The 27,201-nt window shown below is 35.3% G+C and overlaps 2 protein-coding genes across 3 annotated transcripts; both read right to left on the bottom strand.

Moving 5' to 3' along the window:
- Nucleotides 1-1,501: 1,501 nt before the first annotated feature.
- Nucleotides 1,502-25,554, bottom strand: LOC129810162 (probable citrate synthase 1, mitochondrial). The gene is made up of 4 exons (XM_055860468.1): nucleotides 25,395-25,554; nucleotides 15,035-15,196; nucleotides 7,582-7,941; nucleotides 1,502-3,007 (listed from the first exon to the last, which is right to left on the bottom strand). Exons 1-4 carry the CDS (start codon nucleotides 25,440-25,442, stop codon nucleotides 2,171-2,173), a joined length of 1,407 nt encoding a protein of 468 aa, XP_055716443.1. The 5' UTR covers nucleotides 25,443-25,554; the 3' UTR covers nucleotides 1,502-2,170.
- LOC129810163 (uncharacterized) lies at nucleotides 10,994-12,641 on the bottom strand. Of its 2 annotated transcripts, none has more exons than XM_055860469.1 (3): nucleotides 11,646-12,641; nucleotides 11,262-11,591; nucleotides 10,994-11,200 (listed from the first exon to the last, which is right to left on the bottom strand). In XM_055860469.1, exons 1-3 carry the CDS (start codon nucleotides 11,832-11,834, stop codon nucleotides 11,126-11,128), a joined length of 594 nt encoding a protein of 197 aa, XP_055716444.1. In that variant the 5' UTR covers nucleotides 11,835-12,641; the 3' UTR covers nucleotides 10,994-11,125. The 2 variants fall into 2 exon arrangements, with proteins under 2 accessions (XP_055716444.1, XP_055716445.1); XM_055860470.1 differs by having other exon boundaries at nucleotides 10,994-11,180.
- Nucleotides 25,555-27,201: the final 1,647 nt, after the last annotated feature.

Raw genomic sequence — 27,201 nt, 5'->3', positions numbered from 1 at the left:
GGGCTAAAAATTTCGATATTTTTTATTTTCTAAATTCCTTGTTCGAATTCCAAGAAACTTACGATATTGAAGAAGGTTTATGGAGGCTATCTATAGAAAAAAATTTGAATCGCTATCTTTTTTACCTTGGAAGATATTGAATTTTGAATTTTTGGATTTGTGACTTTTTGCCCCAGTCTCCCCTACAGCTCTGTTGAGATTATTCTAGTCCGGCGGATTTCCTATGAACACGTAACCTTAAATTTTTATACTAATAAAAGTTGACTTAAGTATTTTTTTGCTATAAAATTTCTTTGAGCTAGAATTACTCAAACTATTAGTTAGATTTTCATAATTTTAGTACCAATGATCATCTGAAGAGCCATACTTTCCACTGGTATCAAAAAAATTTCCAATCGGACGACCCTCTGCAATTTGGTCATTGGAATCTCCACGTTGGCACATTACATCTCTATGATTGCTATGTAACAAGAATTCCAATTTTCTCAAGATCTTACAAAATTATAAAGATGGCAGAATAAAGCTAGTCATTTTTTCTGGTTCTTTAGATTCATCGCTTTGAAGATTTTAATTTTTTCTTTATTTTTGTTCGTCAAACATTTTCCCCACGATATTTCAGCAAAAATTAATGTAAAACTTTATAAAATGGTTACTTAATTTATTAATTATAGTTAAAAACAAAATTATTAAAAGATATTTAAATTTATTGAGTGGAATTATGCCTATAAAAGAAAATTCTATTATAATTCTAAAAATACTTTGAATGAAAAATCAAAATATCGACTTTTTTTGTTGGCATGAAAGGACGATATGGTCTACGTATGATTTTTTTCGAGACTTCTTTTTTTGTTGAGTTTCTTTAAGGACAAATGGGGTGGAATTATACTTATTTCCACCACTGTATAACGCATATTAAATTCTGCAGAGTAAAAATCGGGCGTTAACTTTAAGTGTATGGTAATTAATTTGATATTCTTTGACTTATTTTTCGCCTCGGGTTTTAAATCAATTAAAGTGTTAAATTCTCATTAACTACCTCTTAGAATTAAACGCATACAACATTAAGAGGTTAGAATTTGAGGTTAGAATTCTCGTCGGTTTCTTAATGCAGGGGCTTAATGTCCAAAAAAATCATCAGATCCGCAGATTAAGAAATTCTGCTATACAAATTAATGCGCTAATTTTTGAACAAGATGGTTAGGTTGAAGGAAATTCGGGATCATGCCTGGGAGTCCTGGGAGTGCTTCGAAGTCGAGCATGAATATTTTCCTAGTGTAGGATCAAGAGATTTAAAAGATCATCCTATTCTAATCCTGCATCATTAAGGACAAAAAATCAGTTGAAAGCGAAAGTGAATTTTTAATATATTTTTGAGGTTAGGTTCAACATAACCTTATTCTTTTCAAATTAAACTCCAGCATTCTTTACAAAATCCCCTGCATTCTGCAATTTTTGCCGAGATCTCTTCCAAATTGCAAACCAATTTAAAAAAAAAACCAAGTTTATCCTTCTTTTAAACCACTTTATTGTCTCTTCTAAACACTACAACATAGCTGTGTGAATACTTTACGCTCTTTCGTGAAATTTTGTTACAAAAAAAGGGGACAAAAGGAGGGATCAGGAAGAAAAAAAAACAAGGAATCTCAATGATTTAAAAATGTTTGCTAGAATGCATTTACTCTACAAACTTCCTTCTAATTTCACTTTTTTTTAAATATACACTTAAACCCTTAAATAAATTAAACATGGTATGAATTCCTGATTTTTTTTCAGCATCATTCTATATGCAGGTTCTATAACACAATTCTTACTTTTTTTGTTTTCTTTGCACAAATTTCCACACCGAAATATCAATTATGCTGCAAATTATTTGCTTATATTTCTTTTCGATGTTGCATCATGGGCATCTTGGATGACATTGCAGCCAAGGTTTACTAAGGTTAATAAAATTAAGTTTTTTTTTTTCTTTTCTGTGGTTTCCTCGAGAGAAATCCTTAAGTATTTTCTTTTTTTTTAATTGATCCACTGTAAAGAGAAATTTTTAGCAAAAGAAAAATACCTTGACTTTATTTCTCTCTCTCTAAATTTTTTTTAAAGACTTTGTAGGATCACTCTCAATAATTATTAATTCTAGCTGGGACGATGGATGAACTGGGTGGATGTTTTTGCTTTACTTAGACGCTCCAACGGCCTTCATGAGGGCGTCAGTGGAGAAGGATTTGGGGCGTTCGATTGGCAGTCCCAGAGCCCGATCCCAGACCAAACCAGCCAAGACACCAAGAGCTCGGGAAACGCCAAAGAGAACCGTGTAGTAGTTCATCTCCTTCAGTCCGTAGTACTGCAGCAGAACTCCCGAATGGGCATCAACATTGGGCCAGGGATTCTTAACCTTGCCCAATTCCGTGAGAATTGGCGGCACGGTGGTGAAGATTGTGGACACAAGCTTGAAAAGTGGATAGTCCGGAAGATGTTTCTGGGCAAATTCCCTCTGAACCATGTACCTAGGATCTGTCTTCCTGAGCACAGCATGCCCATAGCCAGGTACCACCTGACCAGATTTCAGTGTCTTCCAGATGAAATCCTTGATGTTCTTCTCCGAAAGATCATTGCCCAGTTCCTTCATCATCTTCTGCAGCCACACCAGAACTTCCTGATTGGCCAGACCGTGCAGTGGACCCGCCAGACCATTCATGCCAGCAGCAAAGGACAGGTAGGGATCACTGAGGGCAGATCCCACCAGATGCACCGTGTGGGCAGACACATTGCCACCCTCGTGGTCACTGTGAATCGTGAGGTAGAGTCGCATGAGTTCGGTGAAAGTCTCATTGTCAAAACCCAGCATACTGGTGAAATTCGCCGACCAATCCTTCTTCGTGTCAATAGCCCCAATTCCCTTACCATCCATGTAAGTATTGCGGTAAATTGTGGCAGCTACGACGGGCAGCTTGGCAATCAAATCCATGCTGTCCTCGTAGGCATATTCCCAATATTTGCTTTTGTGGACGCCCTAAAAACCATTAAAAGCTCATAAATATTACCCAATTGGCGCAAAAGTGCATTCCCTTTCATTTAAAACCAGAAAAACATATTTTTTGGTCAGTAAAAAACCCAAGGGGTGAATACATGCGCTAATCTGGACACTACGCTATGTGGATCATTATGACTACGCTAACTCGATAAAATCCACTTAAAATAATATTTTTATTTTTATTTCCCTAATATAGTCACTGCAGTAACATAATATAACTATTCAGCTTTGAGAAAAAACAAAAATAATAATTTTATCCATTAAATAAGTGAGTGTAATGGACTCATTTCAATCTTGTGCCAGTTGGGTTCTTCACTAAAAATTTTCTAGCAGTGATATTTTCACTAATGACAGTTGGTTGATTGAAAACATTTATTGTTTTTTCCATGTGAAAAAAGTATTTTAAATCTAAAGGCTTAAAGTGAATTAGAGAACGGGAGACCCAGTTAGTGCATGCTGACTTATTTCAGTATTATCATTATTTTATAAATTTTCTTTAATATTTTTGATAATTTTTTTTATATTCGTGAAAATTAATTATCATGTGATGTTTTTGTTTAATAAATAATGAAGGATAATAGGATAAATGTCCTAATTCAAAATCATTTCCCAACGCTTTAACTTTGACAGAAGATTCAACACATTAAGTTCATATTTTTTCTGAAGAGAATTACATAAATTTGCTCCTTGACTCTTCTAGAATGTTACTGTTTAGTGAAAATTCTTTAAATATAATTTGAAAACTTCTTAAATACAAGAAAAATACGCGAGCTTAAAATGCTTCTATTGGAAACATATTAATCCAAATGGAGACAAGGGAAATTTTCTAATTGGAGACAAACAGTGTAAATGAAACCGCGACGAAAGGCTTCCAAAACCTTGTTGAGTTGCTCTTGAGTGCAGGATTTGTACTTATTCCTGATCTTTTCGCCTTTTCCATCTAAAATAATAAGAAAATCTCTCCAAAAAAATCATATTTCCGGGGTTTCCTATTAAAGCATTTGTAGACACTTCAGAAAAACCCTTTTTCTTCACGAAATAGGTAATTATTTCATTTGAAAACTTCACGTACCGTTAACAATAAAGATTAGCACTTAATTTATCTAAAATTAGCCAGAAATATGACATAAATGTTAAACAAAACGAATAAACAACTGTCACCTCATTGTGTTTTTCATTGGAAACCATGGTCGATCGATGAAAAAATCGATGGTGAAAAGGTACACTTTTAATTTTTTCTGAGAAATTACAAATTAAAATTTGTGAATATGAATAGATTTTCGCTTTATTTGGAGCAAAATTAACTAAATAATGAAACTGTGATATAGAAAATATATAAATATATTAATTTAGTACTGTATTTATCGTGAAAACAATGACGTTTCCATTTGGAGTAGCGAAAACTTCCATTTGGAGCAGGTTTTGAATTAGCTTAATTTACCCTAGCATAGAATTCTCTAATTATGTCATTTTAAGCTTCTTTAAAACTTTTATTCTAATTCTACAAAAAAACTTGTATTATATTTTGGAGACGTTGAAGGAATTCAAAAAATCCATCCGGATTACGAAGCAGACATCTGTCACATTGTCTCCCAATCATCCGGATAACGAAGCAGGCACTGTATTGCTACCATATCGTTCATTTGAGTATGTCTAGCTCGCAAGAATTATAGCGTTAGGGCGAAAAATAATTGCAGAATTTTCGCGATTACTTCCATGGAGTCTTGGTCGGAAAGATATTAGAAAATATACTCGGAATATTCAATGGAAATTTTGTTTCAATTTCCAGGGAATGCTCTCAGATATGTTGCAAGAAAATACTTCGGAAGTTTTTTCAAGGAAATCCACGCGAAAAAAAGCTGATAACTCCGCAGAATGCCAAGAGGAATATTAGCGTTTATTTCCCCGGAAACTCACGCGTAAAAATAGAAGATAAATTCCATGGATTTTTCCGTTACTTTAGTTTGTCCGTTAGTACTTCGTAACAGAATGTTGTGCAAAGTCACAGAAGTGACATCGAAAATTTCGAACATTTTTTAAACAGTTTTTTTTAATCATTTTCCGGCTTATTTGTTAAAATGTATTAACGTGAATTGACCTAATAGGCCCTCCAAAATCTCCCAGTGAAAACCTTTTTACCCAAACTTTTCTCGGTGAAAAATATTGGCTAGTGAATGGCTTCATGCGAGAAATTCACGGACGCTTAGAATCGCTTTCTGTGAACTTTCATGAAGCTTTCAGAGAAACTGCCAAATGAAATTCTCACAGCATCTCAGAATTCATACCCTGGTTGATTAAAAACATTTATTGTTTTTTTCCTTGTGAAAAAGTATTTTAAATCCAAATGTTGAATTAAAAGTGAAGTGCAATCATTCCTCTACAAAGTGAGTAAATTGATATTCATGAAATAATAAAATTTTATAAAGAAATTAGTGATTTTGTGGCTGTTTACATTTTGCTCAAAAATTGGCGCTTCGCAAATCAATATTTCTTTCCGGGAATCACATAGTTCAGCAGTGTTTTACTATTTCAGATGCCTAAGGGAACAAAGGAAAAGATTCCTAAGAACAAACTTTATTCTAAGGAGGATCTGAAGGGATTGAAGAGATCGCAAAGAATTTTGGAGTCGTCGCAGTACAAGAAAAACCGAACATTTTGGGTCCGTCTGACCCGGAAAGACTTTTCTCTGTCTTCCACAGATATTGGAACATTCTAGAAGAGACAAGGATGAGACATTCGATAGGAATTGCATTCTAAAGTGTCTTTGTACAATCCGTAGGTAATCGAGATATTCTGGAGGTCAAGGGGAAGAGATTCTTTGGGAATTGGTGTCTGAATCTATTTTCAGGTAAGCAGCCTCCATGTCTTTCGCTGGCATTTGAGTTGCTCTCATGAATTTTACCTTAAGATGTAAATGTATTTTTGACTGGCAAATACTCGGATTTTCTATGTTGCCTCTGGGGTTTGCCTTGCGAATATTTCACGTCACAACAATACCTTTGTCTAATTCTGTCCCTCGATAATCTGCTCCGGTCTTCCATAATGGAATTATGGTAAGATTCCCAGCAAACAACAGGTTAACTATTACTAGCGCGATGCTATAACCGCTATAACTATAACCAAAGGCATTATTCACACTTAAATAAGTGTTTGTGGCACGAATGCTACAGGCCCCACACCAGAACATGCTGGAGCACCCTTCATCGCTAGCTTCCCGGAATTGAGCCTCATTGCCCATTCCAAGCCAGACACGAATCTCTCTTCGCTAATGAAGACCGACTAACTTATCGAGCATTCACAGCTCCATCTAGCGGAATTATAGTGATATGGCAACTTTACGTTAGCCGCCGATCTAGCACCACTCACTCAGAGTCATCACCCCAGTGATTCCTACCGTTGGCTTAGATGAGTTTTTGTCAAGACGGGCTTACTCCCTGCAACTCCTCTAGGCTCAACAGTCCTATTACATGTTTTAGTCAAGTCCATACAGTAAGTCCTTACTAAGTCCTTAATTAAGGAATGTTTTGGGCGAAAGTAGTGACATCTTGCGGCAAATTGGAAATTTGCAAAATTATAGTGAATTATATCAATTTATAAGCGTTGACGCATGTTCACTATTACATAGATTACATTGAAAGAGATGAATCAGCCTGTCTTAGTTTGGGAGCTATTAAGCTCCAAAGACCGGACGGACGGACGGGAACGATTTTTAGCCACCCATATATTCGTGATCAGGAAGTGTCAAAACACTTACATGATGCCCATGATGCAGTCATTCACAGGTTTGGTTCATTACCGGTTTATAACCGATTAGAACCGATTTATAAATCACTCAAGATATTGCCCAAAAGATCTTAAGAGTACCCAAGAAGCAAAATAGCTGTCTTATAGTACCAAGTATAAAACAAGTCTCTTAGTGCACTTTTAAAAGACTTAAAGTGAGAATTTTCTTTGGAAATTCCTATAGAAGCTCTTAAGATTCTTAAGAGTGCGCCACTGTACTTACAGTAATCTCAGTGATGGAACCAAGAGCGTTATAAGCAAATAAAAAGATTTTTTGTTCTATAGTGTCTTACTTAAGGAATCCTACAAGACTATATTAAGAAAAAATTGTTTCTTGGGTAATATAATTCAATTTAGGGTATAAATTAGTTATCGGTTATGAACCCATACATTACCGGTTCATAACCGATTGGAACCGGTTCATTTTTGTTGGAAATTCCAAGACCTTTCTAACAATCTCAAACATGATACCATTCCGATGAGGAATATGCTCCCTAAAGCCTTTTAAACCTTTGACCTTGAAAAATCGTTATTAGGAATGATTCCAGGAGATTCTCTTTGCAAAGTGCAATGTGCCACTTTTTCAAAGAAATCAATATTGTTTTAATGTCCAATAAAAATTCCTGGGTGCGTAAAATTGATTATTAAGCATGACTTGTGGCATGCTTAACATTTACAGACTGGGCGTGTTTTCCCAGTAAACACCTCAAAGGTAGTTCACTGACCAAAATATTAACCTGGTGTTCACTTCTAATTCAATCGACACTCACCTCTGAGTACGCCCTGGCGAACTTACTCTCGGAATTGAGAGCGGTGACGGCGCAGGAGAGCTGTGACATGGGATGGAGGGTGGTGGGGAAGTTATTGAGCATGGTGACCACGTGGGAAGGCAGAGCAGCACGATTGGCCCATTCCCGGGACAGAGCATCCACCTGAGCCTGAGTGGGAACATCTCCCGTGATAAGGAGCCAGAAGAGACCCTCGGGCAGTGGTTCAGCACCACCCTTGGCCTTTGGCAGGACCTTCTGGCACTCTGGAATTGAGAGACCGCGGAAGCGAATGCCCTCATCGGGATCCAGGACAGATGTCTCACACACCAGTCCCTTGATACCACGCATGCCACCGTACATCTGCAATCACAACATCACCCGATGCAATTATGTAAAAATGTGACAAAATTGCGTCTGTGAGTCAAGGACTGGATCATCATCATCATCATGGGAAGTTTCTCCACAGTAGCATGCATCAGCACAATTTCCACGATGAATCTCTGGGCGCGCACGTCCGAGGTTATCGCACAAAACTTTTTTTCTCCCCACAAACTCTCTTTCTCTCCAAATGGCGATAAGGGAGACGTACTCCCCAGAGCCGGTGACCGGAAAAATCTCTCTATCATGCACACAAATCTCACATTGTCAATCATCCCATTGACTCATGGCGCATCATCTCTGTCTAGATACTCATGCAAATTCAATCTGCGAACTCTCTGTTCCCGCCAAAAGAGCCACGTGCTCTTGGCAATTTTATGCTCCTGCTGAGCCACTCTCTCTCAAAAGCCCATTCATCTTCATCTCTTCTGCGTAACGCCCCAACATAAACACATTCACACACATTGAAAAAAAACTAAATAAAAGACTTTAGTCGTCAATGGAAATTTCACCGAGGGTCTTGATTGAAGTTTTACGTTCATTGTGCGGAGTAATTGAGTCAATTGTGGAATAGTACGTCTTGCCTGGACAAGTGATACATTTAATACTTTGACGACAAAATGTTTTATACATCAGCAATATTTGCGGGTAATTTATTTTATGTTTCTTCCAAGGTAATTTTCTTAAACATGCTTTCAAGGCACACATTTAATGTCTTCATGATTTTTAGGAATAGAATATACGGATGATAGAATTTAAGGAAATCAGATATTGAAAGGTGTGACTCAATTAAGATTACTTTGATAATTACACGAAAATTTATTTGTAATGTCTATTTGAAAAATACTTCATAAAAGTTCTCAAAATTCGAGAATCCCAAGAAATTATAATCAATCCCAAAAGTACTTTAGTATTCACGAAATCCGAATTTACCAAGAATTTGCGAATCCCAAGAAACTATTCACAAAAACAGGGAATCCCAAGAAACTACTTGGAAATCCCAAAAACACTTCATAAGAATCCCAAGAAAATTTTCACGAATCCCAAGAACATTTCATAAGAATTCGTGAAATCTGAAAATGCCAAGAAACTATTTACGAATCCCAAAAGTACTTCATAAAAATTCACAAATCAGAGAATCCAAAGAAAAATTGTGAATACTTCAGAAGTATTCGCGAAATTCGAGAATCTCCGGAAAGTATTTGCGAATCCCAAGAAAATTTCATGAGAATTCACGAATCCCGGGAATCCCAAAAATTCCATACGAATCCCAAGAATACTTCATGAGTATTTACGAAACCGGAGAATCTCAAGAAAGTATTCGCGAATCCCAAGAAAATTTCATGAGAATTCAAGATTCTCGGGAATCCCAAGAAATTGCATACGAATCCCAAGAATACTTCATGAGTATTCACGAAACCAGAGAATCCCAAGAAGGTATTCGTGAATCCCAAAATCTTGCGAAAATCGAAAATCCCAGGAAGTCTCTTGGGATTTTCTTTGCGAATACCAAGAAAATTTCATGAGAATTCATGGGTCCCAGGAATCCCAATAAACTGCATACGAATCCCAAGAAAAAATTCAAGAATTTAAAGAATCTAGAAACCTAAACATACAAAAAAAAAAGTATTTACGAATCCCACAAATTCTTCATAATAAATTACTCTACACAGAGAATAAAAAGAGGTAATTTGGTGGTCCAAAGGAGACAACTCCTAGTGGAAATGCACCAAAAAGTTGGATAGCCTTGGCGCCTAGCCCCTTTTTGACCAAAGGAGACTATTAATAGTCAACAAATTGGTTAGCGCCTGAATCAACCCACAGATTGTCAAATGTTTACCTGTTTTGCCAATTAAGTGGTTAGTCTTGACATCAAGCACCTTTTTGGACCAATGGAGACCATCATGGTCAACAAATTGGTTAATACCCACATTAAGCAACTTTTTGTAAAAAGTATACCAATTTTCTCTCCTTTTGCCACCTTTTTCATTAAAAAAGCTTCTTTTTTGTTTCTGTTATATATATTTTTTTATTTCAAATGATATATGTTGCAGAATTATTGACATAAGTTTTTTTTTTAACAAAGTTAGTTTTACAAAGTTCTTCCACCTTAATACAAGTTTCAAGACTTTGTTTATTGTAAATTCGCACACTGTTAAAATGCCTGTCAATTTTCGTAATTAATTTCTTGCACACAACATAGATTTTGGGAATTATTTTCCAAAAAATATGATACTTCATAATATGTGCCGTTTTAGAATATATTGTCATTTGATGAAACTTTGTCTTTTAAAAAGTAAAGCGTGCGTAACATTCGACTGCGATTCCAATAAGTTGTCATACATATTTTCAAATACACCGGGCATTTCAAAGAATATTTTTTAGATTAAATTTCATAGGCAACATATGCAAAATATTTTCATTATCAATCACATATTCATATATATCTTCATAAATTCCCATTTTTTTCAAAAGAGAGATAAGATCATATTCAGACTCTTGTCCTAATAATGGATTTTTCAACATATTGGTGATCACGTTAAAATTCTGCTTTTTATCCTCAGAAATATCATTTGAAAAGTGATCACACAGCACATTTCCAAAAACGAACAAATATCTTTAATTCACATCTTCTCTTGTGAAATTATCTCTCGAATAAAGTGTACATAAAAGCTGGGAAACTTTGGTTTTGAATTCACTTACAGTAGAATTAATTTCAAGATCACATATTCTATCACTTACGTCAATGTTGTGAACATAACCAACTTCTAATTCCTTGTTTTGTTGTAGCGTAGGTTCTTCTACTATTTCAAAACGTTTATTAACAATATGTTTCTGAAGATGTTTTTGAAAAGCTTTTGCACTTTGGAAAGTTTACTTACAGTTGTTTTGGCCATAGAGAAACGATATTTGAGAATGCTGATTTTTGAGATGATGATTGTAGTCCTGAGCGGTACCAAATGGCAAGGAACCTTTACACTCTCCGTAGTACAGAACCGCAGAAAATTATCACAAAGTAATGAAATGCGATCATCATTGTTAGTTGAAATCCCATAGAAAAAATTCTGCACTAGATACCACACTGTTTCACATTCGAGAGCGTATTTTCCAGCATGAAGGACATGAAAAGCCTTAAAGCATAAATCTACAGCATCCAATAATATGCTCATGTTAAAGAACAGATCTTTATGGCAGTACACTCTCTTGCTTCACTGAACATCCTAGAGAAATCAGAATAAATCTAAAAAAAATAGTCTGTGAAGTCCTAAAATCATATCCTTGATAAAAAATAAAATACTTACCAAAAGATTGCCCTCCTTGTGTGCAAATAGTGGCCATTGCTCTATAATATCATTTGAGTCACTCTTTAAAAGATCCTCCTTCCTCAAAGGGAAACACTTTATCCAGAGCGTTAAAGATTCATTTGAAATCTCTGTCTCCGGGGTCATTGTCATCAACTGTTCTTTCAGGTTGCTCAAATTGATTTCCGGATCAGCAACCATTTCAACTACCTCACTATGAGTCTCCTTTCGAATCTCTCGCTTCAAAGGACGTTGACGGTTGTGATTGCGAGAAAACAAGAGCCCCCCGTAATATTTGTGAGCCGCATTTTTGGGAGAGAAGTATTTAACCTAAAACAAACATAAAATAAAACCACCGTCAAAGAAAATTAAAAAGTTTCAAACCTTTTCTTTTGTCGGGAACATCTCTGAAATTTCCTCAGAAATTTGAGCCATCATCTTGCATGTAATTTGGATATTATGTGCATCGAAGTAGTCCAGAATCCTATCAACCAATTCATCTCTCCAACATTTATCAAACTTTCCATGCCGAGAATAATATTCTTTGATATTGTCGCTTCCTGGCATAGACATTAGAATGTCCTCCAGATGGATTGAAAACCATGTTGTTTTCGATTAACCTTGTACTTGTGCTGGATTGGATACATTCTGACAATGTACAAGGCACTCCCTCATACACCCTTCCGGATTTAGAGAATCCGGAAGGGCTGCCTTCCACTTCCTCCAATGTGATTTAAAAATCACTCTCGTTGCGTCAGAGGGTAAGAATGCCTCTATATCCATCAAATGGGCATTCTTTAGGATGTCTACAGTGACTTTTTTCGCTTTAATTAGAAAAAAATAAAAATTTTCAATAGGGCTCCTGCGAATTTGAGGTTATATTTAACATATTACCTAATAAGCCTTCGTAGAGTTCTTCTACTCCAAAATCTCTGCATAATTCCCGAAGTTCAGCATCCTCCACTTCTTCCTCACCAGAAACACTCATTTTTCCACTTCAACTTAAATGCACAAACGTTTATTCACAAGCTCCACGTTTCTTTCGCTCACGCTCACGCCATAAAAATGAAACTATTTGTCAATTGGCAGAAAGAGACAGAGATATTTTTCTTTGACAAAAGGAGACAAAATCGCACACCAATGGTCAACAAGTTGATTAACTGTAAATTGAACTACCCAAGACGACCAATTTTTGTCTCCATTTGACAATTTCCGACCTCCGTTTGTCTCTTTTTGACAATTTGTTGTTTCCTTTTGTCTCCAGTCGACAAAAAGGAGACAATATCGCACACCAATGGTAATCAAATTGGTTGACTATAAATTGAACTCCGTGGGTTAACCAACTTTTGTCTCTTTTTGACAATTTTCGACCTCTTTTTATTCTCTGTGTAGAAACCTGTGAATCCCAAAAATGCTTAAAAAGTATTCTCGAAACCCAGAAACCCTAAAAATCTTGCACAATTATTCCCGAAATTCCTGAATCCCAAAAAAGCATTTACGAATCTTATGAAAATATTCGCAAAAACCACCAAATCTTGTCAGTGAATTAAAAAAATATATATGTACAATCCTTCAGGAGATCGAATAAATTTTCTAATTAATAATATTATTTCAATCACACCAAAAATTTAAGTAATCTAACAGATCTAAAAGTAACCTATGGGACTCCCACAAAAATTTCATTTTTTAAAGGTATTATATTATGTTTCTTTTTACATTGTTTTATGACAACTAGAAATATTTGCCAACAATATTATGAAATAATAATGATTTTGAGCATCTATGAAATACTGTAGAAATAAATAAAGGCAGAGCTAAATATTTAGTACAGGCTTGTACTAAATGAATGAATGAATTATGAATATTAAATGTCACTTTGTTTAAAATTAAAAAAAAAAGAAAACAAATTGAGAAAAATCTTAACACAAAAGGCTTTTAAGAAGGAAAGTTTGTTATAACACTTCTAAAACGTGTACTAATTTTTGCTCATGTTCAAAAACTATCGGATAAGATTTTGTTTTTTTGTTTTTTTTTGATACCGTTTAAGTCAAGCAAATATGCTTTCTCGCACAATCCATGACCTATTATAGTTTTCTTATAAATCTATATTTTAGTACATGTTTGTTATTTTTCATACTTCACCATTTTGTTTTAAAAGCATTTGACGTTAATAAATTTAGTACAACCGTATTCTGACGCAAAATATAGAAGAATTACTTTAAAATGGTTGGAAAAGAGAGCGAAAAAGAGTTTAAATTTTAGTACATGACTGTACTAAATCTACTTGTAAAATAAATTTATATTTTTAAATTGAACTTTTTTAATCAAAGAACAAAATATAGAGATTGTTATTTTGAAGCTTTGTTTCATATTTTATAAAAGTATAGAAGAGTACTAAAACGACTAAAACGATTTAGAACATGAATATTTTGACGCAAATACAGAAGAATTACCTTAAAGTAGTTGGAAAAAAGTTCAAAAAAGAGTACAAATTTTAGTACATGACTGTACTACTAAAACCACTTGTAAAATAAATTTAGATTTTTCAAATGAACTTTAAAAAAAAGGACAAAAATCATAGATTGTTATTTAAGCTTTTTTTCATATTTTATAATAGAATAGAAGGGTACTAAAACGACTAAAACGGTTTAGAACATGAAGCTTTTCAATGGCGAACAAAGAACATAAATCTCGATGAATCCTGCAAAAATTGCGAATATTTTGTGAATGTCGCGAATAGTCAGGTTTGTTTGTACTAAAACTAATAACTCTGTACTATTTACACATTTTTCAGTAGATCTCACGTAAGAACGAAATTACAGATCATATAATTCTCCATTGTACGTCGTACGTCCAAAAAACAAATGTAAAGCAGCTTGGTTTGTGGATTTTTCCGTTAGAACTTGCCCAAATACAAATTTTCAATATCTTTGAACTTCACTAGGTCTAAAAAATTATCGACCAATTAAAAATTTTTATAGTGCTAGCTAATCCAATGAAAACTGAAAAGGAATATCTTTCTTCTGAACATTTTTTTAGTACATGTTTCTTCTCAATTGTTTCTGCATAATCGCCTTTTCTTTGTATTGGTTCCTGTCATGACTGTTTGGTGGTTTTAGAACACGACAAGGACTGGGGAAAACAGTTGAGAGAGGAACCAATACAAATAAAAGTCGATAATGCAGAAGCACTTGAGAACAGACATGTTCTAAAAAATGTTCAGGAGTAAGATTTCCCCTTTTTAATTTTTATTGGTATTATCAATCGCATGAGATTTTGATGAACATTATCATCACTGATTTTTCGGACAAAGTTCATTTTCTCCTAAAAATACAAGAAAAAAGTCATGTAATTTAACATCACTGTTCCTGACATCCACACACTGAACACTGAACTCATCATATAACATAATCTGGCCACTAACAGCCGATGACGCAGCCAAGGTCACAATTTGGGTCATTTAGAAGACTAACATTCGGAGGAAAGAAATAGAGAAACACACCCACATTTTCCACTCACACTCCCCCATCCACGCAAAACAGGCCACCACTCAACAATTGTTTGGTATCTCTCAAGTGGCTTCAATTGAATTGCTGGCACGATGCTCAATCGAATTATTAAATTGAGCCACACACAATCTCTCACCCCAGAATGCACTCTCAGTCAGCACAAATTGGCCTCATTGGAGAAAATTAAATAATACCAATCACAGAGAAAATCTGTATGATATCTCCTTCGTACTAATTGAATTTATAGCGCCAAATTCAACTCACCATGTCAACGGTGACTTCGCCCATCTTTGTGGCGCCATACTGCTTCCTGAAGTTCTTCACGCGCTCCTGCTCACGTGGAATCTTCTCGGCAAGGATAGCCCGAAGATCGGTATTGTCGGCGGAGATATTCCTCACATAGGTCACGATCGCAGGGACGAGTTTCTGTTAAAAAAATAAAGTTCAATTTACACTGACCATCATAGATGGCGCTCAAAGTCCATTGGTTTCCAATAAAGCGCCTCTAGCGGAAATAAATTTAAAATCTCATGTAATATGACACGGATTCAATTGAGAGAAATATTTATTCACAAAGATTCGAAAAATTAGCTTTCTGAGCTTGATGAGGATCATTATAGTGATCATTACCCAGCAAAACTTCGTTCTGCAATTCCGCAATTTTCTTCTTCTTCCTTTTTTAACGGCCATCATTCAAAAACCGCACTAGCGATCGTAACGGCAAATAACCAAAGCTTTCAAAATTTGTCTCGAGTAAGCGAATTCGAGTAACCGAAAAATGGACGAAAATATACTTAATGAAATGAAAAGAATAATTTTTTCATAATAATAATAAATAATTTTAAAGGCTTCAGCTGAAAATCACATCGTAACATTTTTTTGTTCTCAAGAAAATTCTTGTACAATTTATCAAAAAATGCAGAATTTTCGGTCGGGAGTATGTTTAATACTGCTATTTAATTCTTCTCTATAGACAACATACCCTCGCAGTATTTATATATATAAAATATATCATGAAAATCGTGATTATAATTTCTACCAAGTTGATAAATAATTTCAGAGAAAATATTCCAAGTCCATTTTGACAGAACGACATCTTGAGGAAAGTGCCGAAAATTCATAAAATTTTCTGTAGAAATTCTGTAGAAAATTCTGCAGAATTTTCATACAACGATCGGATCCACCTTTAGAACAAAATTCTGCAGAAATTCTGCAGAATTTTCGGCAGTTACATTTTCAAATCTGACGAATTTCTGCAGAATTCTGCAGAATTTGCCGGGTGGGTAATTCTTTCTCTCTTGCAAACAATTTGTTTGACCTTTTACTGAAAATACAAACATTTTCATCGAATAATCTTCAGGCCCACGCATTTGTATAAAAAAGTTTCGATTCCATGTGAGGTAATATTCTTTTAATATCACACAAAAAATACCCATTTTTATTGTTGTCTGTGGTCTGCTTTATCGCTTCCAGGCCTAATTCACAGAGCAAACACAGATGCAAATCTTCATTTGTTCTAACTGTTGAGTAATTAATAACGTTAATCTAGAATAAATATTTCTTCTTGACCTGAAACGTCTTATTTTTGGGAATAAGAACGAAAAATATTACGACTATTTTAAATTGAGGTTATGTATGACATAAACATAAAATTTTACAATAAAATTTTCTCAATAATTTAAAGGCAGCAGTATTTGTCTTTAAGAATTAAGAGGAAAAAACCAGTCCAGAAGCATTTCCAGCAGCCAGGATTAATTACTTGCTTTTTTAGGTTAGAATTTTAGTTATGTCATATTATAAATAACTTTTGGAGACGGCAGCGGCTGATCATTTGTATATTAAACAAAATTGGAGCCAAGAAGATACTTCCTTACGGTAGACCATTTTTTTACAGTCTCCATCTGATTTTGTGACCACAGAACTCAACAAAGAATCTGCGGTTGTCTAAAAGAACCCCAATCATCCGTGCGGAACCACAATCGTTTGTGAAATTGTTGATCTTTGAAAGGAGAATTCTGTGGTTTACTGTGTCAGAGGCTGCCGAGAGGTCGACGAAGACAACACCTGTGATCTTCCCTTCCTCGAAACCATCCTCAATAAATTAAGTGAGGTTCAAAACTTGACCAAGCTGGATTTTCCAGAGCGGTACCCAGCTTGCTCTCCGATCACCTTATCCTCTACATCTGGTGAAATCCTTTTCAACAGCATACTTTCAAACATTTTAAAGAGATGACACAAAAAAGAAATCGACAGGTAGCTCCTCGGATCGTTGACATCTCTTCCGATTTCTTCTTCTTTTGCGATTCTCTAAGTAAGAGAACTACAATCATCCGTGCGAAACCGCAGTCGTTCGTGAGATTGTTGATCTTCAATAGGATAATTTGTGATTTATTGTGTCAGAGGCTGCCAAGAGATCGACGAAGGCAACAGTTATAATTTTGCCTTCCTCAAACCGCTCAAACCCATCCTCAATATATTGAAAGATGTTCAGTACTTGACCAAAGCTGGATTTCCCAGAGCGGTATCCAGCTTTCTCTCTGATCAGCTTGTTCTCTACTGCGCGTGTAAGCCTTTGCAGCAGCATACTTTCAAAAATTTTCAAAATATGACATAAGAGAGAAATAGGGTACGATAGCTCCTTCCGGGTTCTTTCGGAATTTTGTGATGACACAAGGAATGGTTAAAAAAGTCTAAGGATCCAGTCAACAGTGATGGGTCCAAAGTTTTTTATTTGTTCAGCGAACAGGCGATCTACCTCTGCAGAGGTACACCGAAAGACATTCGGCTTAGAAACGGGCTTGCCAATTTTGCCGTTCAGGAGCAACTGACTTACGATCTGTTTGCAGTGATCTGCGGAAGGGTCTTGTCGGCAGTGGGATCGTTGCCAAGGGGTCGTATCAATCTCCAGGCCTGATGGGCACTATGAGTGAGGTTGAGACCCTCGGTAGTAGATACCCAACGTTCCCGACGACTCTCCAATACAGCGTCAGCCAAAATACAACCAAGCGCAATCGTAGCTGTCACCATAATGGTTCCGCATCAAAGGCCTGGAAGAACTCTGACATATGAGATATCTAAGAAGGCAGACCAGGGATGTAGCTAGTGCGACATCCTCTTAGAATGCACGACTTCGAAATCGCTTTCACTGTCTCCACAAAACGCTTAAAATTCTCCGGTTTTGGATCAATGTCCCTCACGGCCGAATCAACATCTGATGAGAACCTTCTCCAGTCAGCCTTACAGAAAATGAACCTTTTACGAAAAGGTAGGTTCTAGGCTTTACGGAGGCCATCACTTCACATATGATGGGTCTATGCTGTGCGAGTACGGGATAGGGGGCAACACAGTCTTGCGGCGAGAAGGAACCATTTTGTCACCAGCAAAGATGAGAAAAGGATTGTAACCTCATCTCCATCTTGCGCTGTGAAAAGATGCTGGAAGTTTAACATCGTGAATCAGTGTTAGCCCCTTGCCCTCGTACCATTCCGGACATTAAAAGTCGCAAAATTACTCGGTTCCAAGAACTGAAAGTCCACTCCCGAGGGTTTGTAAACGGAAATCACGGAGAACTTCTCAAATGTCACGGTGAGGATCTCAATGTCGTTGGAATCCGTAAAGGCTATCGATTCGAAATCAATGTCCGATTTGACAAAGATAGAGTCACCATACTTTTAATGCGGTCTCTTAATAACCATTTTCATTACACTGATCTTTGGTCGGCGTTGCATGAGGTCCTTATGGGACTACTGTAGACAAAGGACGTCACATTTTCGTTTTACACAGAGTTCACAAAGATCTTCTTTGATCGACGACATACCCTCAATATTCATTGATATGATATTGAGGGCCGGTCCTGAAAAGGACCCTTTTGTGCTGAGTGTTGTCATGACCACTAGATAAAAGTCTGCGGATCTACATTTGCGTTGTAGTTGAGGAGGTATTCGTATGTTCTTTTTCGACACTTAATTTTAGCTTCGTGGTGGGAAGGATGAGTCAGTCTCCGGGGACTGTCCAGGATCTCCGATTTAGTTCCGATCAAAACCTTATGTGGAGGTTCCTTTCTTGCTCCGAAACTTCCAATAACCGTTAAACATTCTCATAATCCCGTAGGGGAAAGCTGTCAGACTTCGTACACACCCTGGTTTCGAAGATTCATTAAAGGAATATGAGTAAAATATGAAGTGTTCGAAGCCAGAGTATGTGCGAAGCGAGCGAATCCTGAAAGCCTTCTCCTAGGCTAATCAAAACGCTTTTGGTATGTGTATCGTAACACTGGTGTCAGCTGTGGGATTTACCTTAAAGCGAATCAAAGCCGGTCTAAGGCAAAGATTCACTTAACATTGACCTCAAATTCACTAAAAACACCTCCCCCGAAAACTCGCTTTATTGTGTGTGTGTGTACTGGAGAAGGTGTTGGAACAACCTGGCCTTCAAAATGTTTCATATTCAGCGTCAATGTTTGAAGGTGACCACAAAATAATGCTTAAATTTGTTTTGCACCTTAGCGACCGGTGTACGTGAGAGATAGAGATTAGGCTTTATGTGGTAAAGTCATTTGATAAATTTATCACAAAAATCATGTGTCTTCTTTTCATCTAATCTCCTCTTCCATGTCCACAAAAATTTAGCTAAAAATCTTTCATTTGGGTGTTTTGGATGGATTTCCAAGTCCCCTAATTGCCGCAGTTCTTCTCTCCCATTTTATCATCATTTGCGAGTTGCATAACCTTGGCTTACATATTTCACTGTCAATGCAACAGATCACGATATGAGAGTGAGCATGGGAGCTTTTAAAAAAAAACACTCTCATATGCACGAATAGAAAAAAAGAATCTCACAATAAACGAGTGTTATTTAGCATTGAGAAGACCCAATTTCGAATGTGTTTGTTGACGGAGAAAGAGAGACACATCATAAAAATAAATTTTATTTGTCCTTAATTCTAAAGATAATTTCTTGTGCTGTTTCATGAATTGCTCTTTTTTTTATCAACGTACCAGAACGTTTTGTTTGAAGCAAATTTTATCACATATGCAAATATTTTTTTAACTTTCTGCGAGAACTTTTATTTTTATGAGATTTTCTATTTTGTCATTGCTTGGAATTTTATCTCAAAAACTGTAAAATTGCCTTGCTCAAAATTTTGTAACTGACTTTTGTGATAAAGCATGAAAAAAAACCCTGAAAATCTGGGTTTCCACAATCCCTTCAAGTACACTCTACTTGCCCTCTATACTCTGCCTTTCAACATAAACTTACGACTATCGAGACTCTCTAAAAATAGAGCAATCAATGAACTTTGAAATGTCGATAGAGTTTGAACGTGAAATACTGTTGAATTGAATTTCCATATTATTAAGAAATATGTCTTTTTTTTTTGTTTTCCGCATCAAACAACATCAACTGGTTGTTCGTGCTAAAAAAAAATCTTTCATTTCATCTCTTCCACGTGGTCTTGGAGGCAAAAATTCCAAGATATACCCACACAAAGTCAATGTATCAGAGATTATTAAAATAGCCAACTTGCAACTAATACCATAAACAGAGCTTAAAAGTAATTAAAAGTCTTAACTCATGTGGTTGAAATATGAAAAACCAAGGAGCATTTTCATGCTCCTAATCAGTTTATGCCTTTATCTCAAAAGAAAACTGATAAGATACTCTATGTTGACGAACTCGGAGATCTGAGCTAGCTATTAGAAAAAGGCTTGCATAACCATTTTTTCTGAAATTAAATTCTGGATCTTTTTTTTTAGCATTATTAAGCTTAAAATCACGGAAAACTTTTATTCTGCAACTTTTAGGACCGTTGAAGCTTTTCCAGTAACCCGCAAGTGGCGCTACAATCGACTTTTAAAGATATTATTTAGTCAAGTCATGACTATCAAAATTGGATATCAAAGAGTAACAAAAACAAAATGTAAAACCGAAATTAAAAAAAATGCACCCTTAAAACGTTTGCTAATGATTCCCGCAGACCTTCCAGTTTAGGAAAATTTCGTTAAATTAAAATTCACATCCTTTTCTCTTACAAGCGTCTCCAAAAATAGATCGAACTCAACTCAAAATTAGATTGAACTAAATTAAATTTAGTGTGATGTTTAAAAGAAGAAGAAGAAGAGTGCGAAAGAGTACGATAGACTTATGCAAAACATTTGAGAACGAAAACCATTTAAATTTCGATTTCATGAAATTTTCCTGACCTAAAAGGTGTGTCGAAGCCATAAAAAACTCGAGTTATCATTTATAATGATACAACGCCATCTAGCGGCTGTCAGAGCATTCGAGTACTAAAACGTTTAATAAAATAATACACAGTGACATACACTTCTTGCTGCATAGATTTAAAGGGTCTAATTGTCTTATATAGATAGGCGACCATTCTATAATTTGAGGTTATGTATGACTTAACCTAAAATCAGGACATCACATAACTGAAAATTTCTCGGCTCAAAAAAAACCATGTTTTGCCTACGTTTCAAGATAGGGTAAAGTGATATTCAATTCAATTTGAAGTTTATTTCATGCCTAAAGGATACAATGTTTCCTAAACATAAGGCTATATATAACTTACAGTAAGTTTTTTTTTGTGACATGAGTTGCAACCAATCCGAGCTAACAGAGTGACGCTTACAAAAGTTCATTGAGCAATTTCTTAATATGTTTTACAGTTTGGTGCTTAAAATTCAATTTTATTCTTTGCGGTAAATTATTGTAATTTTTTATGGCATTAAATGTAATAGATTTTGTTCCATATTTATTTGTTTTAGGACGTATGTTTATTATATCCCCTTGTTGTCTTCTTTCCTGTGTATTAATTTCTTATTGACTTTGTGTATGAATTAATTTATTTTTTATTTTGTGTATGTGTAAGATTTGCTGTACTGTAATAATTCGTCTTATAGGAAGTACCTTTGTCTCTTTATATAAAGTTTCAGTTTTTGTGTACCTATTATAATTGAATATAATTTTTGCAATTTTATTTTGTGTTCTTTTAAGTTTGTTTAAGAATCTTTTGCTTGTGTTGCCCCAGATCAAAGATCCGTAGCTCAAAATTGACTCGCACAGCGAGTAATATATCGTTTTCCTAATTTCTGTAGATATGTTTCTGTACTTGTTTCTTGCTATAGTCCCCATAAGAGCCGCCAGTTTCTTGATAACTACATTAATGTGACTTTCAAAATTTAACTTTTCATCTAACTAATATAAGTTGAACATAGTGTTACAAGTTGGACAATTCGCCGGTACAAGTTGGACATGGCTTTTTTCTTGATAAATATAGTACAAAATTTGTTTTTAAGCACAAGGAACCAAATTATAAAACTAAAGCATTAAAAATATACAAATAAAAAGGAAGTACTAAATTTATCAAGAAAAAAGCCCTATCCAAATTGTACCATTCATTGTCCAACTTGTACCACTTTACCCTACTATATAATCTTTCTGTTTTGTAAAAAAAAAAATTTCAAGTTCTATAGAAAAAGTGAAAATGCAGAAACTCATAAAAATTTAAAGGGGCTTTCTGAAGAGGGTTTTTCCAAAATAAAGTAGTGAGTATCGCCCTGGTCGGCATACCAGAAAAGCCCATAGTGATAATCAAAGGCATGACTTATCATTATGTTTTCCATATAGTTTGTCAGCGTGTCGATAAAACTTCTGATTTTATTAGCTGATTTTGAATATTATAGGGTGAAGTAGCGAAGAATACCGATAAAAGATAAATAAAAACCTTGTTAATTTTTAGTAATCAAAAACCCTAAATTGTCTAACGATTTAATTTTGGGATATACAGTAAAGTTACTCACATTTGAACGATAAGTCCCAGCGAGCACCAAATGATAACCAATTTCAGTTCAGCTCAAAACATTATGTAGGGTAAATGTGCCAAATTTCGGCATAGTTGCATTCAAGCGTCAAAGTCTCAAGTTTGAAATGTAATATTTTAAATACAAATTGATTTTTTTATTCTTTCTTCTGAAAGAGTGTTTCTTGGAAACTTATAAAGAGTTTACCGTCTTTAATTACTCTAAAATCATTCTTAATACATTTTAAAATGAATAAAAATATAGACATAGCTTTGGTGCCTTATTTCGGCCACCTTCATTCTCATAGTTCCTTGCCCTTCGGGAATTCTTCCAATATCTTTTTCACGCCATCTCGTTTGTCGAAGCTACATTTTTTGTTATTCTTTTGCATTGTATAATCTCTAGAGTACGTAAAATCCAAAAGTTCATGGAAATTCGAGGAACAAAAAAGATGGCCGAAATTGCAAGCTGGCCGGAATTGGGCACACTTACCCTAAATATATCAGCTCCTGACATTTTAATATGTTTAAGCACGGTCGATTCTAAAACAAATACAGTAGAGTCTCCTAAATTCGAATGCTCGGGGAGTATTTTTGACATTTCTCACCTCAAATTTGATTTTTTTCAAAACAAACGAAATTTATGTGAGATTAAATTGTACTTTGAATCGAGACTCTACTGTAAATTTAGGAATTACCTTGTTTTTCGAGGTTAAGTTATATAACCTTAAATTTCACAAATTTGTTGTGAGTTTGCAAATAAGAGAACGGTACCGTACATTATGCTTTCTCCTATAAAAGGTTAAGTGAATTTAAGGTTATATCCTAACATAACCATATTGACCGTATTATAGTAAGAGTTATGAATTTTTCCAAATTTAAGAAATATAGAAACCAAATTAAATGATTTTAAGTAGCTTAACCTTAAAATATTGAAAACATAACCATAAAATGGACTTTTGTGCATAGAAAATGGTTAGAAAATCATATTTTTTATCTTTAAATTTAAATAAAATATTAAACCCGGTAAAAAAATATTTTTTTTAAAAGAAAATTGTAGGCACTAGTTCTATTTACTCTTAGCAAATTTCTCTACGTTAGGCTTCAAACTGGTTTAAACATATTTTCCAAAGTCTTAAATTTCGAAATAACAAGAAATTGCAGTGGTTTTATTTAAATCTAAGGGTCATGCTTACTGAATGCCGACGAATAATTTAGTCATATAAGAACCGGGGTGAGTACAGCAAATAATGTGCTAGGTGTTTGTGTAAATATCGGGAACTGGTCAAAATAGGTCTCATGACCTAAGACCTGGGTAAGGGGGGTTAGGGAAGGGGGGATACAAAAAAATAAGAACCGGGGTAAGTCGGGGGTGTGAAATAGCGGGAATAGCTCAGAAAAAGCAGATTTCTCCCAGTTTTCTGATCGGACTCCAAGCCTTCTTCAGGGGCTGGGCTCAAATTTCAAAATTTTCTAGCTTTACCAAAAGTCCGTCAAAGATTTAGGTTATGTGAAGTATAACCTCACATAACCTAATAACATTAAAGATAACCTTTAATTGTAAAATTTTATAAAATTCCCTCCAAAAAAAACCACAAATATTTCAAGATTTTGCGAAGAACACTAACCACTTGGAAAATCCAACAATAATCCCATGAGATCACTCTCTGATTCCAGGGTCAGACTAAAGACATCTCCGGTCGTTCATCAGACAACAATAGCTGCGAAGTCTTTAGGCCAAGATCTCGTGCTCAACACCTCGAGAAATGCTTTTGCTTTCAACTTGAACTTGATCTTCCACTTGGGAAAAAATCACATTTTTCTGCCAAAGACATTTTTCGTATGCTCAACTGAGCACGATTGTCCGATAAGCGATCACATGATAAAGTTCTGGCCAGTGCGCTGCGTGAGACTGACAAAGCGCCCGTCGAAGTCGTTTTCACAGCGAAAATGTCAATGAAAATGCAGGGAAAGCGGGAAGTAGAGGTCACACGAGGACAAAAGGGGGAAATCATGTGAATTTCTAATTAATTTTGTGCCACGGAAAGCCCCACAATCCCCCCAAAAAAAACTCACACAGCCAAGAGGCGACTGATAATCGGGCACAAATTTCTCCTCGGACGATGATATAATCATTATTGAGGAGGTTAAGTAAGTGCAATGCTAAAAATAATGCATGTTCTTGGTCTTTTTGGTCTCTAAATTGTGTTACTTGGGATTTTTGGGGGGTGAAGAGAGAGATTTTTGGAGGGAATTTGGAGTTTTCCCGCTTTTTTTGGAGAATTGATGACACTCCGAAAATTGATGACACCTTGATTGTTCATCTCTTTCTCACGGTGTTACTCTCTTTCGGTAAAAAAAGAGAAGAAAATGACAGGTTGGCAAATTCTTGAGATGAATTTTCCGCAGGAAAGGGTGAAAAGTCTTAGGGAAAAGTCACTTGAGATACTCGGAAGATCCTTTTCTAGGGATCCTCGTCCTTGAGGAACGCCTGGGTGGAGGAATCACCCCACAGGACTCCCTAGATTTCCGCCCGGGACCCCACAATTCCCCAGAGGAACTCGCGCCTCAGCGATTATGTAATCCAGTAACTTTTCCACACACTCGACACCTCAATTTTTTGCCGCAATCTGCCCCCTCGTGTTCCGGGGGATTAGGGGGGCACGAACTGCCCGCCAAGACGTCTCCATCCACGCGCAAAATGGATTTTTTTTTGTACATTTTTCTCTACACAAGACACACGCTAGAGCGCATTTTTGACCAATCCCCCCGAATTTATTCGCAATTTTTCCACATTTTTAGCCCATTTTGTGCACTAACCTGCTGCGACGTGGGTAACCGGAAACAAGACATTCGTGATAGAGCCATAATAGAGCACGAAATTAAATAAATTCACACCAAAAAAATCGTCTCCAACCCAAAAAAAGAACCTTTTCACTTCGGCGGTCTCAGGCAAACTGGCAAATTGTCCGAAAGTTCAGTGCGACTGGAGCTCCGAAAAGCTCATTTTCAGAAAAAAGCGGCAAAATGGCGATGCCCGCCAAAAATATGCCACCAGGAGGCGCTGGAGTAGGAATTTGAAAGAAATGTAACATTTTTTGCCTTTTTTGCTTAACTTTTTTTTTGTTAGCGTTCTTTATTGAATAAAAACCTCTCAAAAAATCTTGAAATTGATAAAAAAAATATATTTAAATTTTTGAAAATTAAGTTGATGTACACGCTCCATCATTCCACCTAAAAAGGACACAAAAAATCAATTTAACATTTTTTAAAACACAAAGTGGCATTAAGGCTTAAGTTTTTAGTGAAAATATAGCGTCTCCAGTGCTTGCTTTGTAATCCGGATGATTGGGAGACAATATGACAGATGTCCGCTTCGTAATCCGGATGGTTTTTTGAATTTGTTCAACGTCTCGAAAATATAATACAAGATACAAGGTTTTTTTTTCTAGAATTAGAATAAAAGTTTTAAAGAATCTTAAAAAGACATAATTAGAGAATTCTACGCTATTATACTTCATTTATTAAACAAAAACATCACAGGATAATTCATTTTCATTGTTGAACACACATGCATAACCTTAAAATGATTTTAAATATAACCGTCAATAACTCGTCCGGATTACTGCATTCCGGATTAGAGAGCGGGAACTGTATGCAAAATTCACAGTTGAATAACACATACAATTTTTGAGGTATGCCTTTGAAAATTTAACTGGGGGTAGTGTTTTCCAGTCTCTTTCGAACCATGTTTGAGCTTTTAGGAAAAACTATTTTGCTTTCGTGATAAAATTTTGCAAACTTTGGTACCCTCTTAAAACATGCCCCAAACAAAATGTAACTAGTCCTAGAATTTTTAAGATAAAAAGATAATTTTTATTTTGTTGTGTTCGCAAAGACATGCTCTTTGAAGTCCTGTCGTACTTTTCTCATTTTTAGAACAAATTTTCCAAATATTTTTCAATTGAAAATTGTTTTAAAAAATACATTTTTCATCACAAATTTATGCCGAGAAAATAAAGTTTCGCGAATATATAATTATTTTTGCAACTTTTCATTAGCTTTTCAATGCTACCATATAATTGGAAAAGCTCCCAGTAGTTTTTCTGCAATTGAATTATAAACATCATGCTGAAAATTGGAAATTTTCTTGAATTCTTTATGACTTTCTGAGCTTTTGAGAAATGCTACTCAAAATAGTTCAGCAAATCGCCACAAGATAACACATGGTTTTTTTTCTGAGAGTTTGATTTTGTGGGAAAAGCCAACTCTCCGTGTGGAACTCGCATATTTGGTATGCAAGAAATTTTCGATTGGAAATTTTCTAGAATATATAGAAAATAAATAGAAAATGAGCAAATAAATTAAAATATCGCGTTTTTTAAGTTTTAAATGGTTTTTAAATTATTTATCACTTAATAATAATAATAACTGTGCAGGAATTTTCAACCTTTTTCTTATTATCTCTTATTATTTTTCTAATTGTTTGATTTTGATACCAATCATTTTCCAAATTGTTTATTATTTTAATATTATTTTGTTTCAGCTCTCGAAAATAAGAAAACGGTTGTGGCCATTTATCTTTGACTAATCTATTTATATTCTTAATAAATACGAAATTGAACAG

This window comes from Phlebotomus papatasi, chromosome 1, assembly GCF_024763615.1.
Source record: "Phlebotomus papatasi isolate M1 chromosome 1, Ppap_2.1, whole genome shotgun sequence".
Taxonomy (NCBI): domain Eukaryota; kingdom Metazoa; phylum Arthropoda; class Insecta; order Diptera; family Psychodidae; genus Phlebotomus; species Phlebotomus papatasi.
The sequence above is the reverse complement of the archived record's forward strand: the minus strand, read 5'-3'. Positions and strand labels throughout refer to the sequence as shown.

Coding starts and splice junctions, on each gene's coding strand:
- LOC129810162 (XM_055860468.1), bottom strand. CDS start 25,442: ATGGCTCTATCACGAATGTCTTGTTTCCGGTTACCCACGTCGCAGCAG. Junction 15,197..25,394: donor GGTTACCCACGTCGCAGCAG/GTTAGTGCACAA, acceptor TTTTTTTAACAG/AAACTCGTCCCTGCGATCGT. Junction 7,942..15,034: donor GCGAAGTCACCGTTGACATG/GTGAGTTGAATT, acceptor TTGTGATTGCAG/ATGTACGGTGGCATGCGTGG.
- LOC129810163 (XM_055860469.1), bottom strand. CDS start 11,834: ATGTCTATGCCAGGAAGCGACAATATCAAAGAATATTATTCTCGGCAT. Junction 11,592..11,645: donor TGTTCCCGACAAAAGAAAAG/GTTTGAAACTTT, acceptor TGTTTGTTTTAG/GTTAAATACTTCTCTCCCAA. Junction 11,201..11,261: donor ACAAGGAGGGCAATCTTTTG/GTAAGTATTTTA, acceptor TATTTTTTTTAG/ATTTATTCTGATTTCTCTAG.